Source organism: Hippopotamus amphibius, chromosome 11 (assembly GCF_030028045.1).
Source record: "Hippopotamus amphibius kiboko isolate mHipAmp2 chromosome 11, mHipAmp2.hap2, whole genome shotgun sequence".
Taxonomy (NCBI): domain Eukaryota; kingdom Metazoa; phylum Chordata; class Mammalia; order Artiodactyla; family Hippopotamidae; genus Hippopotamus; species Hippopotamus amphibius.
Genome location: NC_080196.1, coordinates 18,622,292 through 18,642,744, shown reverse-complemented (window position 1 = coordinate 18,642,744; position 20,453 = coordinate 18,622,292). Strand labels below are relative to the sequence as shown.

The 20,453-nt window shown below is 40.0% G+C and overlaps 1 protein-coding gene across 1 annotated transcript in view; it reads left to right on the top strand.

Annotated features, from left to right (window-relative positions):
* Nucleotides 1-20,453, top strand: part of DCDC2 (doublecortin domain containing 2) — a 150,634-nt gene that overhangs the window by 129,702 nt on the left and 479 nt on the right. Inside the window, exons 8-9 of the mRNA XM_057699345.1 lie at nucleotides 121-221; nucleotides 19,432-19,737. Coding sequence (XP_057555328.1) covers nucleotides 121-221; nucleotides 19,432-19,737 — 407 coding nt within the window. The remainder of the gene's footprint in view (nucleotides 1-120; nucleotides 222-19,431; nucleotides 19,738-20,453) is intronic.

Genomic DNA, 20,453 nt, shown 5'->3' with positions numbered 1-20,453 from the left:
GGAACCAGAATACCTATGAAAAATAACCTTCATTAGGTATTTGGTTGTAATTTCAACATTCAGCCACACGATGTCACAATTGGATTTTGATTTTCACTGTGTATTTGTCTCAAATAATAGATGAAGGCGTTTTCAAAGCTGGAGAGGAGAGATCGGAAACGCGGGGGGCAGCAGAAGTCCAAGAAGATGAAGATACTCAAGTTGAGATTCCAGTTGACCAGGTAGTCTCCATGCATTTAAAAAATATGTGTAAACCAATGACTACTGTTTTTCTTTCGTTTTGTGTTATCTGCCCTGTGCTGTTCTTCTACAGATGTTAGTTGAATACTCTCAGGCGTTCTATGTTGGAATGACCTTAAAGATAAAATAAAACACCTTCAGTTCTTCGTTGTATTCCTACAGAGAGGAGCCATTTGGACAGAGTCTTTTTATTATTACAGAAAATAGTATATATTTAATAAACAACATCGAAGAATGAGGTGGGTTGGAGTTAGGTATGAGATACAGAGGAAGAAAGTTTGATGCAAAAAAGAGTATTGGCTTAGGGTTTTTATCTAGAAAAAAAGTCCTCCATTTAGAAAAGCAGTTTAAAGTGCCAGTATTTTCTCTCCTTCAGGGTCCTTGAAATGGTTATGTTTGGAAATTTGTTTTTTGTAAAGGGAATTGCTTATATAAATGCAGCTCAAATATTTGCTAAGAGTGTATTGATGTTCTTTTTAGGCCAACGGAACACTGTACTTTTAGGAGTGTGTGTGTGTGTGTGTGTGTGTGTGTGTGTGTGTACACACATGTGCTTATAGAAGGAAATAAGTAGTGTTCATGCTGGCTAAATGATACAAGAAATAAAAGTCGTTTAGGCTTTTTAGTACAATTCAATCAGGTTTATTACAATTCTAAGTGGAGGATTGGAATTTAGGTGAGGAGGGAGGGGGAATTTAGAATCCCAGGCTCCAGGGATACAAAATCACCAGGAATTGCCACTCGTCCTCTGACTATTATGTGATATTTCCTTTTTAAAGAGCAAATTTCACAATCTAGCAAATTCCATAGATGATATTCTCAGTTGTATTTGTCTTAGCATTGTCGCAGTGAAATTGCTGCCTGATTATTCCACAGGCATTTTCTGTAAGCATCACCTTCTGATGAAAAGCTTAATGTGTTAAAAATGACACGGATTTCAAAAATCCAATTTATTATCCAGGATTAACTACAACTAACAATTTTTCATAAACTCCAGTTATAGGTATTTTTTTCCCTGAGGGAAATCAGAATTTTACGTCTTTGATGAAGCTATAATTAAATTTAAATATTATATTTTAGGACAGAGAAGAGAAATTATCACATATGTACAACACCTAATAGCAGCAGAAACCAAGACTAATTTATATTCCAAAGTCAAAAATGCCAGATATCAAGAGAACGTCATTATTACTGAAAGGGGGGACATCTCTTTGTTAATCACTTAAGTTTTGAAATCTGGGATAGGTATTTCTTTACTTGTGAGTTTGATGATCACCAGGAAGGGGAGGGGACGGGGGGAATTGATCTCTGATGATACTTGAACAGCCTTGGAAAGTGTCCGCAGAGCTTGATTTCTTGACACGAGTGCTAGCTTATTAAAATACAGGTGTGCGAAAGAAAAGAAAGAGACTGAAAGACAGAGTTATAGAGGTTCCTGCATGCCACACTGAATATTCGTCTAATCCAATACTTGGACATTAGTCTGAGGCTTGGACAGTCTTCTATAAACACCTCTATCACCAGGACAAGCAACCCCAAAAGCTTGGACAACCATGAGGAAACAAAGAAACACCATGCAGGCAAAGGAGCAGGAAAAAAACCCACAAGACCAAATAAATGAGGAGGAAATAGGAAAAATGCCTGAAAAAGAATTTAGAGTAATGATAGTAAAAATGATACAAAATCTCGATAACAAAATAGAGAAAGTACAAGAAACAGTTCATAAGAACTCAGAAAAACAAACAGCAATGGATAACAAAATAACTGAAATTAAAAATACTCTAGATGCTCTAACCAGCAGAATGACGGAGGCAGAAGAACGAATAAGTGAGTTGGAAGATAGAATGGGAGAAATAAACGCCACAGAGCAGGAAAAAGATAAAAAAATAAAAAGACTAGAAGACAGCCTCAGAGACCTCGGTGATAACTTTAAACGTACCAACATTCGAATTATAGGCATCCCAGAAGAAGAAGAAAACAAGAAAGGGTCTGAGAAAATCTTTGAAGAGGTTCTAGTGGAAAACTTCCCCAACATGGGAAAGGAAATAATTCACCAAGTCCAAGAAGCACAGAGAGTCCCATACAGAATAAACCCAAGGAGAAATACACCAAGACACATATTAATCAAACTAATGACAATTCAACACAAAGAAAAAATATTAAAAGCAGCAAGAGAAAAGCAACAAACAACATATAAGGGAAAACCCATCAGGATAACAGCTGACCTTTCTACAGAAACTCTGCAGGCCAGAAGGGAATGGCAGGATATACTGAAAGTCCTGAAAGAGAGAAACCTACAGCCAAGAATACTCTACCCAGCAAGAATCTCATTCAGATTTGAGGGAGAAATCAAAAGCTTTCCAGATAAGCAAAAGTTAAGAGAATTCAGCATCACCAAACCAGCCTTACAACAAGTGCTAAAGGAACTTCTCTAAGTAGGAAACACAAGAAAAGGAAAACACCTACAAATACAAACCCAAAACAATTAAGAAAATGGTCATTGGAACACACATGTCAATAATCACTTTAAATGTAAATGGACTAAATGCTCCAACCAAAAGACACAGACTGGCTGAATGGATACAAAAACAAGACCCTTCTATATGCTGCCTACAAGAAACCCACTTCAGACCAAGGGATACATATAGACTGAAAGTGAAGGGATGGAAAAAGATATTCCATGCAAATGGAAGTCAAAAGAAAGCTGGAGTAGCAATACTCATATCAGACAAATTAGACTTGAAAGTAAAGACTATTAAAAGAGACAAGGAAGGGCACTACATAAAATACAGGTGTGCAAGAGAGACTGATTAACAGATGGGTAAAAGCTGGGCAATATCAGCAAATTGATGTCAGTTTGAAGAAAAAGAAAACCAGGTAACAAAAGGTCAGAATTGCTTTCTTCTCTGACCCTGTTAGTAGCAGAGTTAGGATTGTCTAGCTCATGGGGTTGGCATGAGATGCTTATGACGTCAGGTCTTAGAGTCATTCTTTCTGTGATCTGGTGATCTTTTGCTCCATAGCCTAAGTAACTATGTTATAAATATTGTGAAAAACCAAGCGAGAGTGTGGAGACATTGGTATAAAGCTCCGTTATAGTAAGAACAACTCTGAGGACCTGCCCTAACGATGATGTTCGTTAAGCAGTGGTTACTATTTATTCAGTACTTACTGAGTGCCAGGCACCGTACTACACACTTTTATCTCATATAATTGTGATGACAACCCTGTAAGATAGGTCTTATCACCCCCACTTTATATCTAGAAAGAAAGTAAGCTCCTACTGGTGGAATTACTTGCCCAGGGTTGTGCTGTTAAGTAGAGGAATTGGGATTTGAATGCAGGTCTGTTTAACTTCAAAGCACAGGAATGATCTAGGGGAAGTGTATTAAATGCTCTCCCCTCCCCCCCAAAGCCAATTATTAATCCAAGGAAGAAAAAAACTCCTGCCTAAGAAAGGAGTTTTTCATATACTACTTGGCTCAGCTATAAATGACACATGCATTTCCTTTTGGGCCATACCTGGTTAACTTCTTTGGACTTGTTTCCCATCATCATCTAAATGGTTCATGTTGTAACTTTAGTCAAAGTACCATGAAGAAGGGTGTGTGTGTGTGTGTGTGTGTGTGTGTGTGTGTGTGTGTGTGTGTACTGTCATGTGCAAATCGCCAACTACTTTATCTATGCCTGAAAAGCAGACCAAGTTTCGGAAGTAAACATTAAGGCCTCTATTGAGAGGCAGTTCTCCGTGGATCTCTTGTGTTTTTGCATGTTTTGTGAGTAGAGGCACAGATTGCCTTTGTTCGGGACTGTTTTTTCAGGGATGTTTGTATAGTAAACAGCTTCCAAAGACAGAGATAGTGGCTTACTCTGGAACAGTCATTCTCAACTGGAGGTGATTTGCCTCCCAGGGGATTTTTGGTAACTTATGGGGACATTTTTGATCATTATGAATGAGGGAGTGCTACTGACATCTAGTGGGTAGCGGCCAGGGAATCTGCTAATTATCTTGTAATGCACGTGACTGTCCTCTCAACCAAAAATTATCCAGTCCAAATATCAGGAGTGCTGGGATTGAGAATCCTGGTGTGGAGCAAAAGCTAGGTTTGCTGATGGTCCAGTATAATAAAGATAATGTCTCCCTGTAGTGCAGAGGTTCAGAGAGGTGTGCTATCCATTATAAAAGATGTGGTGCCATTGACTTGTACACTTAAAACCAGTTAAAATGGTAAAATTTTGTGTTATGTTTACTTTATCACAATGAAAATATTTGGAGACAAAAGATTTGGGTTCCCTAAGCTTGGGCTTCTTCCCCTGTAATACAAGCCACCATGTGTATCACCCCCTTCTCATTGCCCTGTGGGAACACGGCCTCGGGAGTGGAAGCAAACGCTGATCTGCTGGCTGCTGCGGTTGCCGTGAGCAGTAAAGCCCTTTGTCTCTGACCCAGTAGTTTCTTGTCTTCTGCCAGCATCCATGAAAAGATGGCAGGCGAATGTGTTAGTTTGTTAAGTATGGAAACAATTCAGATCTTCCAGAGTCTTTCGTAGCCTCCACTGATCCCATCTGGCATTGTGCTTGTGTGTTTAAGTGTGTGTGATGGGGCACTGTGGACTAATTTCAGCTATAAACATGTTTGAGCTCTGTCCCAAAGTCTAGACGCTTAATTGTTTAGAGACAAGTTTATGATTCTGGATCTAATACTACTTCCAAACCCATGGAGAACTGAAGAATGTCACGTTCTTTTATAGATCTGGGGAGGCCAGAGCAAATATCTTTTCTCAGGGGAGAGTGTAGGTCTCGTAAGAATAGAGCATATTCTTAAAAAATTAATTTTTTGCATGCACATTCCAAATCAATCTAGTTTCCCATAAGCAGTGAAGTAAGTGTCTGATTAACCAACATCTGTGATTATATTCTGGCACTGATGACTTATGTGTCAATATGCTCCATTTTTAACCTGATGCTTTTCCAGGCTAAGGAGGCAAGAAATGAGACTATTCCATTACACTTAAGTCAACTGCTTCTAGTAAGTAAAGATCAGGCAGGAGAATCCATGTCTCAGAAACACAGGCAAATAAATACCTATAAAATAGGCAAAGAAGCAATTATATTTTGGATTTTGTTCCATTTGAGAGGAGAGAGCAGAAGATGCAGAGAGTAACTTCAGAGTGTTTTATAGCCTTTTCCATCCATTTGTAGTTGATTTCAAGTAGTAATAAAATGAGAATTGGAAGATGTTTTTATGCTAAATAGTTTCATTAAATAACATTTAAGCCAGCATCATGAACACAGGAGTAGTGAAAGCTTTTTTTTTTTAATTGGAGGTTGTGATATATACTATTTTCTTACTGATTGATTTAAAACTTAATAAATCGTTAATAACAAAGTTACACATATACGCTTTTTAAAAGTAAACCAGTCCAACAAAAATTATAACAAAAATAGCAACCACTTGCCCCAGCCCTTCCCCACCTGGGTTTCTGCTCTGCAGACCTAACCGACTTGAGCTATTAGCTTATTTCTCATGGAATACATGGCTGTATTTCTAAAGCATATGGTCCTCCCTTGACTCTATTTTAATACCTCTGAAATCTTTGAGTCTAAGTGATGGCATGTCATAGTTTAATTGGCATTTTTTATATTAAGAGGTGTATAAAGTATTGGATATCCTTTTAATTGGTGACATTGTAAATCTGACACCTTATTTTATTTTTGAAATTTAGATATTATTTATTAATTTTATCTCTAATGATGACAGAAGATGATTATTTAGATCTCTTATCAACCACTGCCTTCCCTTCCCCCCAAAGCAGGCCACATTCACACAGACACACACATGCCTTTCTCCTTCTTTCTTTACACTCTAATTTTATAATAATTTTTATCCAAATCATTATTCAATCTGCACATTATTTTTACTGTGGAAGTATTATTTCAGCTGAGGCATATAGGATACTCTGGTTACATTTCCTTTCTTGTGTAATATTTTTTCCTCCTCCCTGTTTTAGTAATTGCCTATGTTTTTTTTTTATTTGCTTACTTTTCTAAGTTTTCAATTGATTAGTTTTCCATTCTCATTACCAAGCCATCTCCAAACTCTGCTAGAACTGTTGATCTCCTTTTGATGTACTGAAACGCACGCAGTGATTATAAATCTCAATTTCGTCTTTTTCTCATCTGCCTCAGGCTAGTTAGTTGTTATTCGGATTGACATCAGAATTCTCTTGGTATTTTTCTTCACCATTATTTTGGGAATTGCTTTTGCTTCTCCAGTGGGTGATTCCCTATTTCTTGCATTCTACCCCTTCCTCTTTCTTGGTTATACCTTCATAGTTTTTGTGGAGCTTACCTTGCGCAGTCGCCTGGGAAAGCTTCATGGGAGGCACTTTTATTTTTTGAGATTCTGCATGTCTGAAAATGTCTTTTTTTCCCCCTCTATCTGTAAGCATGATGAGGTATAAAATTCTAGGTTAGACATAATTTGTCTCAGAATTCTGAAAGTGTTGCTTAATTGTCCTTCCCATCCAGAATTGCAGTTGGGAAGTTTGATGCCATTCTGTTTCCTGAGCCTTTCTAAATAATTCTTTTTCTCTCTCTGGAAGCTTTTAGGCTCTTTTCTTTGTTTCTGGTGTTCTGAAAATTTCCAGTTATGTGCCTTGGTACAGGTCTTTTTACTTATTGGACTGGGTACTCGATGGGCTTTTTTATTCTGAAAATGTTTGTTTTTCAGTTCTGGAAGAAATTATTGAATTATTTCTTAAATAATTTTCTTTTCTCCATTTCTCTACTCTCCTTCTGGAGCTCCAGGAATTTGGATATAGGACCACCTAGACTGATCCTCTACTTATCTCTCCTACTTTGCAGCTCTGTGGATTTTTTTCTATTTTCTCAACTTGAAAAAAAAATCAATATGCTTCAGCATTTATTTTCCATCTTGATTTTTTTCTAGGCATTGTATTTTTAATTTTTAAGGGCTCTTTCATATTATCTGAATATTCCTTTTTGTAGCATCCTATTCTTATTTTATTTATATGGTATTTTCCCTTCTCTCTCTAAGGATTAATCTATTATTTTAAACTTTCCCAGAACTATGTTTGTTTCTTCTGTTCCTTCTTTCTTTTCCTTCCTTCCTTCCTTCCTTCCTTCCTTCCTTCCTTTTCTCTTTCCTTCTTTCTTTCTTTCTTTCTTTCTTTCTTTCTTTCTTTCTTTCTTTCTTTCTTTCTTTCTTTCTTTCTTTCTTTCTCTCTCTCTTTCTTTCCCTTCCTTCCTTCCTTCCTCCCTCCCTTCCTTCCTTCCTTTCTTTCTTCCTTCCTTCCTTCCTTTCTTTCTTTCTTTCTTTTTCTTTCTTTCTTTCTTTCTTTATTTCTTTTCTTTCTTTCTTTCTCTTTCTACCTTCATGATCTTTGTCATGTTAGAGGCTCTCCTTGGCTGTCTGACTAGACTTTTTAAAAATTGCAATATATTTGACCTGTAGCATGGTATAAAATTAAAGTGTATGTCTGGTTAGGTTTTAGAGTGAAGCTATAGGGAAACTCTGTGTGTAGGCAGAGCTCATCAGGCTGGGGAAGTTTCACTGTAGAGTGCTTGGTTTTGCCATTTCACTGGCATACCCCCAGTTTTCAGTATCTGTGTTGTGCCTTTGGGTTGGTTTATTTCCTTTGAGTAGAGTCTTTTAATCTCTTGTCTTGATGTAAGCCTGGCTGTGAGCATTTTGGAATCTGACTGGGGGAAGGAGGCTTGGGGACCTTAAGTAAAAGACTTTAAATAGAGAGATGTATTCTTCTGGGTTTCTGAGAGATGTATTCTTCTGCCCTTGTTCTCACTGTGCTTGAGTCCAGCTTCTTTATAGTTCAACATCTTTAAAGAATAAGCCTCTTTTATTTCTCTAAGGGCAGCAAGGGGATCTTGGAAGTCTAGCTCCTTCTTTTAGATTGACTCCAAGCCAATCCACCTGTTTTTAGTTATATCAATACCTGTGCCCCTTCTTCCAGAGACAGATGGTGTCTTCCCCAAGTCTTCTATAGGTTTTTTTCAACACGCAAAGCTTGCTTCTTGGCTTCCCCTCCCTACAGACTCAAATATTAGCTTCCTCAGTTCTGCTGTTATTGGCCCCACATCCACTGGCTTTACAGTTTCCCCAACTCTGTGGCTGTTAGTTGCTTTCCAGGCTCCTGTGTCTCTATAGCTTCATCCCTTTTAAAATTACCCTTACCTAAAATTTAGAGGGGGATCAAAAAGGAGTCACAAAAAACAAACAAAAAAAACCCCACACATTTGTTCAGTCTGCTGTGTTTAACCAGAAATCACTTTCACACTTATTCATCACTGTGAAAATAAACTGCCTTCATTGAATCTGCAGTAGGGATGACAAACTGGCAGCCTGTGACAAAATCTCCTATGAGAGAATCTTTTTGGCTGGCCTGAGGCTTACAATGTGGGATCTCTTTAGTGGGCTGTGTACTCTTCAGTTTACCACAGCCCTCAGCACTCCCTATTACCTCACACCTGTCCTGAATTACACATCTATGTTATCTGCCCAGCCCCTGGGGGCATTTGAGTTTGTGATGATTGATCTACACATACAGAACACAATGCCGTTTTAAAGAATCTGCAGCCTAGAGACTATAACCAGAAACAGGAGGTTTGACGTCCAGATATGTCCTTTGACGTATTTTGGCCCTTCTGGAGAATCAACTGTCACTTACAGCTTCTCTTATGAAAGGCAGGCTCAATGGAGAGCTTGTTTGTGTTGCTTGTTTATGTGCCATAAAATGTCCAGATAGATAAAGGGGGCTGCTGCTTCTGACCAGACCCCTAAATCTATTTCAGTGAAATGTATCCATTAAAAGAAGAGTCAGGAAATGTTCAGAACCAGAAAGGAGGCTGGAATAAACTCCTTACTTTGCCATTGAGCAACAAAGCCCCATACTGTAGTGGGGAAAGTCATTTCCCCACAAAGACACAGCCTGCTGGTGGTTGGGGAGTCTACACAGCCTGCCCAGGGTTCCTGGCTTCCAGTCTGGTGCTCTGTCTCAAAATCTCAAGGAAGGGAAGCGGGGGAGATGAGGGGCTTCTAATTGTTTAACAAACAGATTCCATCTGTGTAGAGGGCTACTCGGCCTTCACTGCCTTTCCTGAAATGAAAGGGATTGCGTGTGAATGGTATTTTCACCATCCTCTACCTTCAAGTCACCTCCTCATAGTGAATCGTATTCATGTTTGGTGCTATAAGCATCGCACACAGTGGGGAGAGTTAAGATGAGGATATTCTGGCTTCTTAACTTCCCTGTAGATCATCAACAAGGCTTTTTGTGACATCACCTTTGTCGATTTGTGTTTAATTGATAGAAATGGTGTTAAATATTGAAATGTAGCCTTCAGCGATTTCTGATGTAAGTGAAAGAAAATCAACACTTACTTCTAAAGTGAGAAAACTTAATGGGGAAGGTTTTTTCCTAAGATGACTAAATAGCTATCTAAATAGAAGTTTTCAATGTACTGTATCTTATCCTATGAGTCTTGTGGGAACTTGTGGCCTTCAATGGGCCTAGGTGAGCCAGCTTTCAGCAGGTGGCCAGGCCAAAGCTTCACTCTCCCTATGTCCTTACAGTGCCACATCTGTAAATAGAATCACCCTCTTTTGTAGGTCATTGTACTTCAAACCACATCAAAACCATTTTTCCCCCTCTGTGAAAGTAAGCCTCTGAAAGCTGAAAACAGGAAGCGGTACTTTGCTGTCATGAAAAATTGAAACTGATTATTTCCAAACACCTCATTCAGCTTGGGTAGGAGATGATTTTCATCTCTATGGGAACAGAAATAAAAACAAGTGCAGTAACTTCTAACTTTCAACATCTCTGCCTGAATTCTGCCATCAAATCCACAGAAACAGCTTCTATCCAAAGCTTGTAACAAATCCTACTCCCAAATTTCAAAGGTGGCAAATGTTACATGGAGAAATGGACATCTAAGGTAATATTTTCATTTGGAGGAGGGAGACGTTCTGCGCTCCAGTTTCTAGGTCTAGGGTATTTCAGGGAGGGGGACCTGACAGGTAAGAGTGGGGAGGACAATTGGGTGGTTAAAGAGGCTCTCTTGCCTAGAAAGTTCTATCACGTGCTGTTATCTCAGATAGCAAGGGTTTTAAACATTCAAATATATACTCCTCAGGGAATTCTGATATAAATATAAGAAAAAAATCAACATTTACTTTTAAAGTGGGTGGGACATCAGCTGTAGTCTCTGTTTAGATGCCTTTCCCATTTCTAATTTTTGGTGCCGCTGTTGCTGTCAAAGGTGTGATGTGAGTTTAAAGTGTAAGTCGCACGAGTAGCCCCATCTGTCTGTGAAAATATCTTCCAAGTAATTGATGCGTCCGATATTTTGCGGCTTATTTCCATATGATTTCCATATTCCATCTCCTTTCCTCTTACCACTCAGGAATCCGGGGTGAACCTTTGTAACTGCATCATGCATATTCTCTAGAAAACCTGAATACTTATGGCTTCCCCTGAGCCGTCCCCGCTAGCATGCAGCCAGTGATAATAGCTACCAGACCTTTTCTGTCTTGCCATACAAATCACCCGTTTTCTCAGGATGTCCCTTACAAAATAAATAGTAAGATATGCACGTAGGCAAATGCAGGCAAAAAGGCTCTTGGAATATCAATGCTGGTGTCATGTTAGGGAGAAAGTCTGGTGTTACTTTTCTAGTAACGGTATTAAGAGCAATTGCTTATGATAAATAATGTGCTTTTTAAAAGGTAAAAGTCTCAGCTTTCTTATAAAAACTTCAATGTTTAAGGGTACATATTATCGGTAGTTATACAGGTATGAGGTTATACGTCTTTTTTTTTGATTTTTTTTATTTATTATTTTTTTTGGGGGTACACCAAGTTCAATCATCTGTTTTTATACACATATCCCCGTATTCCCTCCCTTCCTTGACCCCCCCTCCTCGAGTCCCCCCCACCCTCCCCGCCCCAGTCCTCTAAGGCATCTTCCATCCTCGAGTTGGACTCCCTTTGTTAGGTTATACGTCTTTTAATCTAGCTGCACTCTGAATGTTCTTGATGTCAGCTAGGCTGTGATTTAGATGTGGAACCATCTAAATCATTTGTGCAATCAGTACAGACATCAGTTTAGTGAGTAAATAGGGTAGAGTATAATGAATACCCTTTCTTGACTCCAGTGAAACATAAGAATTGTGCTTTATACAGAATATAGTATTACACAGTTATTCACAGGAATGAGCTAGTCCTGAAAGTTCAGGATGGAGAAAACGGTATCTACCTGAAAACTGGTTCTCTTAAAATTTTAGTCACAAATTAACTAAAATTTGACATAAACACTAGGGGAGAAGACCTTTAAGCCTAGGTAAAAGTATCTTCCTGATTTATCACCTTGGCAATGATGTGTTTCTCTTTTGTAAAGTGACTCTTAAGGAAGAGTGGCAGAGTAATGTAATTAGAGAAAATCTTGTAGAACTGTCTTTATGGCTACATGTCATTCTGTCAACAGTCAGTACTATTTTCTCCCAGTTTTCAATAAGATTCATATATTTTTTAAAATTTATTTTTATTTTTGGCTGCGTTGGGTCTTTGTTGCTGCAGGCAGGCTTTCTCTCGTTGTGGCGAGGGGGGCTACTCTTTGTTGTGGTGCATGGGCTTCTCATTGCAGTGGCTTCTCTTGTTGGAGAGCACGGGCTCTAGACACATGGGCTTCAGTAGTTGTGGCTCATGGGCTTTAGAGTGCAGGCTCAGTAGTTGTGGCACATGGGCTTAGTTGCTCCGCATCATGTGGAATCTTCCTGGACCAAGGATCCAACCGTGTCTTCTGCATTGGCAGGCAGATTCTTAACTACTGCACCACCAGAGATGTCCCGTATTTTTTAAGTTAAAATATGATCTTCATCTAATGAGGCATAATTACAATTAGGAATTTTAACCGAAGATGTCTTTTGGGGGTGATGGCATATTTATGACCATACCTGTGTTACATGTGGCTTAGAGCCTTACCAAGTGTCACTTGGGGACCAGCAGCATCAGCAGCACTTGAGCTGTTGGAAATGCAGAGGCTTAGAACTGCTGACTCAGAATCTGCATTTAACAAGATGCCAGTGATGGAGAAGCACTGTCTTAGAAGACACCAGGCTGGAAGTAACTATTTAACATTGTGTTGAGTTTGGTATGTTGCTCTGTCCGTTATCTTGGGGAAGTAGTACAGTCTTGTGGTCATAAAAGCATTGATACCCCTCTGTCACTATTGGTGGGCTTTTGAACAAGTTTGCTTATAACTCTTTATACTTTAGTTCATTTATCTGCAAATTGAGATGAGAATAGTATTTTCCTCAAATAGTGGAGATGTTAGTTTAAATACAGTTACACATATGAGGTACATGGAACATAGGACCAGGTACCTGGAGAGCGCCCAATAGACACGAGCCTTGTCACCATCATCTGTCCTTTCCTGAAGGCACATACTCCGCTGACTTTTGTCTGTGGGAGGCACATTTGGGTTTAATTTAAGACAAGGAATTACAGTCTTGTGGGAAATGTGGTCATGGACACAAAGATGGAGAAGAAAGAGCCCTTGCTTCTAGAAACTTCCAGAAGGCCTCCCTAGAGCCAAGGTTGATATTTCCCCATTATTCCACAGTCATTCCAAACATCATTTAAGGCATCTACATACTCGATAGCCATTCACATTCACTATTTTCTTTTTTTTTTTAAAGATTTATTTGATGGAGACCATTTTTAAAGTCTTTATTGAAATTTGTTCCAGTATTGCTTCTGTTTTATGTTTTGGTTTTTTGGCTGTGAAGCATGTGGGATCTTAGCTCCGTGACCAGGGATTGAACCCTCACCCCCTGCATTGGAAGGTGAAGTCTTAGCCACTGGACCACCAGAGAAGTCCCCCACATTCACTATTTTCATATCAAACATAAGTAGGGGAAGACGGCACACTGTGATTAGAGTTTGGCAGGTGGTCTAAGGGCTCAGGTCAGGAGTGACGACTCCCTGGGGGGACCAGGAAGGCTTCGAGACAAGGTGGGTCTAATGAAAGGAAGGAAGAGCCTTCTGGGTAAAGGTAGGAGAAACTGGATGAATAACTGGCTACTGCCAACCTGTCATCACAACTGAAGGCAAAGTCACGTGTTACCTAAGTGCGTGTACTAATTTATGGAGGTCATCCTTTTTTGGTATCTCTTGTTGGCACATTTGTATGACTTTTCAGAGTGAATATAGTTCAGAAACAAAAAAAAAGCTATTGGATGGTAACTTAGTTATGAAAAGAGCATGCCAGGGAACTCAGAAGCAAAGAATAAATGTAAGTAACTAAAGGCGAGGGTGATTAGTTTATGAAAATCACACCTAACTGTCTCATTGGACCAGAAATTGAACATCAGCCTGCATTTTAACTGTATTAACCAAAAACAGCAAGGTAGTTGCTAAGTGTCTTGAAATATTTTGTTTTCACGTGAATAAGATTTAGAAGGGATACTGCTCTAAGTGGCCCACTAGAATACAATTTCATTACTGTCGTGCAAATCCTATACCACACTATTTCATCAGACAACCTCTCGAGTCTGTCCATCCGAGGACAAGAAAAATGGAGTGGTAACAATAATCTCTCTCTCTCTCTCTCTCTCTCACACACACACACACACACACACACACACACACACACACACACACATATTTGTACCTTTTTCGGCTTATACTGGTCTTTCATGTGCATGATCTCATTTGATCCTTACTCATTTGATCCTTCTGTGAGGTCATTATCCTCAGTTTCCAAAGGGTGAGGTGGATTCACTAGTCTGAAGCTACAGAGTGACTGCTGCCTTTCCACCGGGCCACAGCTGCCTCATCGTGCACAGTATATAGTTTACGTTGCCAGTTGACATCACCATTGTAGAAAACATCAGTAGGCAGAAATTTTGTCCAGGAACCCCCCACCCTGGCCCGGCGATCTTCTTCAGGTGTGAACACAGCCTCTCGGGATCACATGAGAACTGGCTTCTGCAGGAAGAAGAGGTGATGTCACGTGTGGGAGCTCCTCTTCCCTTCACTGTAAAAGCGACGGTGTGATTGGACCTGGGAAAAAGGGTTCTTCCCTTCCTGTTTCTCTTCCTCCTTCCTCACTCTTTCAAGTTGAACTTGCGATTTCTTACCCATACCTTTTCCATCGGTCTCCCTGTTGCTTTCTCGCCACACCCTCCAACCTCGCCCTTTTGCCTGCTGTGTCTGCTTTACTCTGTCGAAATTGTGAACATCATCGGGGTCTTGCAAGGTTCGTTGAGGTGGGGGTGGAACGTGGGCTCTGTGCACATGTCACCCCTGGCTCACTGTGCTAACACTGGCGTCTGGCTGGCTGTGACTGTCCCTGCTTAGCTGCGCAATCAGGCAGGTCCAGCTAAATGGGCAGAGGCTGAGAACTACTTGGGAATTTTGAAGAAATTAAATAGTTGCAAAGTTTTGTTTTGTTTTGTTTTTTTGGTGAGGTGGAGAGGGAACACATTATTAAAATATAGTGTGGCTATCTAATAATGGACACCCTTTCTGTTATAGAAGGAATGCTTTTATTTATTTATTTACTTTCCAGGCCCTCACCATGGTATAGATTTTATCTATGTGTGGGTGCGTGGGTGTAAAACTCAGTGTTCCTTCTGGGGATGATTTGATTGATGTATACACTGGAAACATCTTTAATAATTTAATGCTTGCTTCAGAGGAGATTACACCAAAAAGCGCATTGCTTTTCATTTATTCATTAGAGATCTGTCATAGAAAAATTTTTTCTTTCTTTTTTTTCTTTTTTTTTGATTTGGCCCTGAATTGTAGTGTTGTAGTAATAATAAATTTTGTACTACACTCAGAATATTTTAAAGGATTATAAGGCTTTTAACTAATATTACTGTGTTATTTAAATTGATCAAATTGATATTTCAGCCCCATAATCTTGCATTTCTTAAAGTTGAGCTAACCAGATATGGCTTCGTTTCATGACTACTAAAATAGCTGTGCTGGGGAAGTCTAACAGAAATAATGGGATGAAAGCATAATACTGCTTGTTAGTGGTGGTAATAACAGCAAAGAGAACAGAGCTGGATTTCAGGCCAGGTGTCTCTGTCCTTAAAAAGAGACGAGGGTATATCCCAGCCCGGCTCTTTTCATTAAAGGGAAAAAAATGTATATGCATTTGGGGATTGGGAGCAAAGAAAGGGGTAAGATGAGAAACTCAAAACTCAAACCTGGAAACCAACACTCTATCATTCTGCAACTTTTAGGTATCAATTCAGATCTCAGTGAAGGAAAGCAGACTTTTTGCCATTCAGACAGCCATAGTCACCTTAGCCGACCTCAGCAAGCTCTTGCAATACATTCTCAGAGGCAAGGGACATATCTAGATTCCTGAATGATTACCCTAAAATTTGAGTTTTCTGTTGTTATTATTAAAGATTTTGTATTAAAAAATGCTATATAACTTCTCTTTAAAACCAAAACCCAAAGTTGCTTTGAATCAGGCAAGTTTAGGCACAGCAAAGATTACATTTTCTAGGAGAGTGATAAACAATTGTCTAATTCTCAGAGATACTTTGCAAAGAAATCTTTTTGCTCTTACAGGTCATTAGTACCGTAATATTTCTGGATTTTCGTTATGTCCTGCTTCAGGTACTCTGCCTAATGATCTTTATGATGTTCCTCCCCTAGATCCATCAGTCTTTAATAGAAATCCAGAAACGTTTTGTTCTCAGGTTGGTAATTCTTTAAACAATAAAAGTAATGTTGCCTACTGCAGATGTCATATTTTCTGGCCATTGAAAATTCCCTTGAGTGTGCTTGCGGCAGTGACTAGGTAAATTAGCAACAGCTTGTGTTATTACTTTGAGGAAGAATACAGGACGTTGGGACAAGATTGCCTTGGGTACCATCTTAGCCTTGCTTGTTCGCCCGCGGTGTGATGCTGGCAGTGTTGAGGGATTTCTCACTTCCCTTATTCGTATAATGGACACCAGGAGCCTGTTTCGTAGGGTTCTTGTGCGCGTTTTAGGACGTGATGAATGTATGAACGCTGAGAGTGTGGGTGCTCAGTGTATTTGCTGCCTGTCCATTGCTCTCCACCTGTGAACTCCGTTCATGCAGTGCTGTAGAAACCTCAGTGCCCAGACGTGTGAGATGTGGCCCCAGGCTGCCACACTGCACCTTGAATTCCTGCTCTCTCCTCCTGCCCTGCGATCATGGGATGTGGTACTGCACCGCTCTGAGCTCTTTTATGTCACAGTTGTATTTGTCTCTGAATGCCTGGCATCTAGCTCAGCACAAACAGCTGCTCCAGGCCCATTAGCTCGAGTCATGGTGCCTGAGAGCCCTCCTGTGTCTATTAGGGTCCCCCTGTGAGTATCCCCCCCAAATCCCTCAGAGTCACCAGCAAGGGAACTTGCTGTCTCTCAGTCCAAGACCCCTGAGCCTCTTCTGATAGGTTACTGGGGAGCTACCCACCATGTTTCTCTGAGTTGTCTCCTTATTCTAGCTCTCTCCTGCCCAGAGTCCCTTCTCTGTCTCAGTGTCTTATTGAGGAAGCCTCTGGACCTCCTGGTGCTGCTGGCTCCTTCCCTGTGTCCCCCAGAAGCCCTTGCTGCTCAGTGATGCATAGTGTCATCTTTGGCCCAGGACCTTTCCTCTGCTCTGTTTCCGTAATGACAGTGCCCACCCGTCCGTCGTCACACTGTCCTCTGTCATCACTTCTAGTGTGCCCACTTCAGTGGTCTGCCGTGTTTGTTCTCTGCATAGACAGAGGGTGGGACAAGCGTGTGGAGATGGGAACATACTGTTTTCTCCTTTGGAAACTGAAGGTTTTTCTCACCTTCATTCATTAACGTTTTATACACAAAAACTAGAAATCCTTACCAAGCACTGTGGGTTACATTTTATAAATCTCTAGCCTTTTCTTCGCTTTTCTTTTTCTTTCTTTCTTTCTTTCTTTCTTTCTTTCTTTCTTTCTTTCTTTCTTTCTTTCTTTCTTTCTTTCTTTCTTTCTTTCTCTCTCTCTCTCTCTTTCCTTCCTCCCTTCCTTCCTTCCTTCCTTCCTTCCTTCCTTCCTTCCTTCCTTCCTTCTTTCCTTCCTTCTTTCCTTCCTTCTTTCTTTCTTTTTCTTTCTTTCTTTCTTTCTTCCTTCCTTCCTTCCTTTCTCTTTCTTTTCTTTCTTTCCTTCCTTTCTTTCTTTCTTTCTTTCTTTCTTTCTTTCTTTCTTTCTTTCTTTCTTTCTTTCTCTTTCTTTTCTTTCGTTGTTTTTTTAAAGCATTTTTAAAATTTATTTATTTATTTATTTATTGGCTGCATTGGGTCTTCATTGATGCACACGGGCTTTCTCTAGTTGCTTCGAGCAGGGGCTGGGCTGCTCTTCATTGCACTGCGTGGGCCTCTCACTGCGGTGGCTTCTCTTGTTGCAGAGCATAGCAGGTGGATTCTTAACCACTGTGCCACCAGGGAAGCCCCTCTCGCCTTTTCTTTCCACATCATCTGGCAGATCCATCCTCTCCCACCTTTAGTTTCTGTCCAGCATTCGGCCTTCCTAAGGGCCCCCTCCCCTCCTCACCCCCCACAGCATCTGAATGGAAATTTGAAAGATGCAGATACACTGTACTGTTATTTAAGCTGCATGATGACAAACATGATGGTTATTGGAATATCTTAAGAAGAACTCATTTTTTTTACCTGCATTTTTTAAAGGGCATCTTTGATATCATGCAATCAAATCTGAGACTTTATTTCAGACAGAATATAAGAATTCATGGTTCTCCATCTTTCCTGTTCAAAATAATGTTGTGTTTATCCTGAACTTTTAGTCTACTCTGCTCCATTTGCTTCCTTCTTTACTTCCAAAACTGAGAGCATCATGATAACGTTTATAAGAAGACCGTTAATAGTCCCATAATACGAATATGGGTAGTTAGAAAAGAATGGACTTCTAGAGTTGGAAGGGAAGTCAGAGTTAATTGCATCTCAAACCTTCGTTTTATAGATGCCAGGGGCTTAAGTGACCTGTTCAATGTCAGGCGGCTAGAAAGAGGCAGGTGTGAGGTCCTAACATAAAACAAATTCTGTGTTTTCTACCCTATCCTTTAAAAAACTCTTATTTTATTAAGGCCAATGAAGAATATGGTAGGTCCAGGAAAGAATGTATCATAACAAATGGAAAAATGTTTTTTAAAAAATTGTTTTCTTAGGGTCATGATGTGCCTGGTGCTTTGCTAGGCACTGTATGTAATTTATTTAATCCCCGTGGAAACTTTATTATATTCTCATTTTACAAGTGGGGAATATAAAGTTCAAAGAAGTTAGGTAACAACCAAGTAAGTGCCTGGCCAGGACTTGAACCTGGGTCTTTCTCCCTCCAAAGTCTTGTCTCTGGAACTTGGCTTCCTATTCTCTTTTAAAATAGACTTACATGTATCCAAATAAGAGTAAAATGCCTAGTTAGAGTTTATAAAATACTTGAGCATTTATAATTTTTATAGGAAGAACACATAGTTTCTTGGCCTTGGATCTGCATAACAATCACTTTTTGTATTTAGAGACACACGGTCAACTCTCTTAGGCGTCGTGTGGAAAGCTGTCCACACTTGTTTTTAGAAAACCTAGATTCATATCCTGGCATCGCCATCGCCCTTTTTCATATGTAGAGATTTAAATACATACCAGACACTAGTGGTGGGGATGGTAATTGCTCCACAAAGAATTTTTTTTTTTAACTTCCTCCTCTGGGCCAGACTCTACACTAGACATTGGCCAGGGATCCTGCAGTTTATTTTTCTCTTTGCCATGGGGATAAAAAGCATTGATTTTGGAGTCACATGCTTCTTTCTCATTCTGGCTCTTCCACTTATAAACAGTGGAATCTTGGGCTAGATTCTTGGTCTCCCTGTACCTTAGTTTTCTCATCTGTAAACTGGGAATAATACCAACCTCACAGGACCGTTGTGAGAATTAAGTGAGAACATGCTGTGAAGAGTGGTATACAATAGGTATTCAGTAAAGGTTAACGCATGATATACTGTATATATGCAAATGAAAGGAAGTTTTACTTGACAGTAATATTGTAATTATTATATGATTGTAATGCGCCATGGAAAAATCTCTGTTATACTTCCTGTTTTTTTACATTATTTCTTTCGATCCGTCAGAGGCCAGCAGAAATAGTAGATGAGGAAGAAGATAGAGAGAAAGAAAACAAGGAGGCAGAACAGAAGGAAGACTTTTCGGGAGTGAATGGTGACATGGAAGAGGAAGGAAGCGGGGAGGCTGCTGAGGCTGCAGAGCAAGCAGAGGAGGAGATCCCGGACCACAGGGAGGAGCAGGTGGGTCCTGCTCGCGCAAACGGAGGCACCGACGAAGAAAACGGCGAGGAACTGGACCTGGTGAATGATGAGCTTCAGGAAGCAGCGGATGAGGAAATAAAATCTGAAGGAGCTGGCAGTGGACATGAAGAGGTATTCTGTTGCTTTTGCTCACCTCTGTGCACGCATGAATGTGTGTGTGTGTGTATGAGTGTGCGCCTGTACGCACGCTTAGGGAATTATTCAAGCACTTAGGGCGTGAAGGCTACAGCCCTTCCAGGATTCCGTGGAGCAGAGTTTGAAAACCAGCTAATTCTAATCTCGCCCCCTTAGTTTTCAGTCCCTTGGATGAAAGACAGATTGTAATGAGATATCATCAACGCATGAGAAATCCAAGGGGCAGGGATGCTGTTGCAGAAGCTGCCTTTGTGTTTTCATTTTCTGTCCTACTCTGACCTACTTGATGGTACTTGGTACCATAGTCACGTAGAATTTGTGATTTCTAGTAGAAAACTGGCAGAAAGACACCAGGTATGGGGCTGGATTAATGTGACGTGAGAGAACTGCCACGTTTTACTTCTCTCTTTTTTCTGAAAATCCTAAGATGAAAAGTTTAGGTATATTGTTGAAAAGAAAGGCTCGAAAGGAAATTAAAGAAAAAAAAATTGAGAAAAATAATCCTGAAGCGCAAGAGGTGAGTCTGTGCTTTCTAAACCCATGGTGGATTACGGTCCCAGATTATGGCTTCTGAACAAGTAAAGATTGAGATTGTTGTGTCCACTGGGTGATGACAAACTAAACAACACAGGAGCCCAAGGAACTGTCTTTAGTGAATATTAGTTGAATATTTATAAGATTAAAGGCAATAT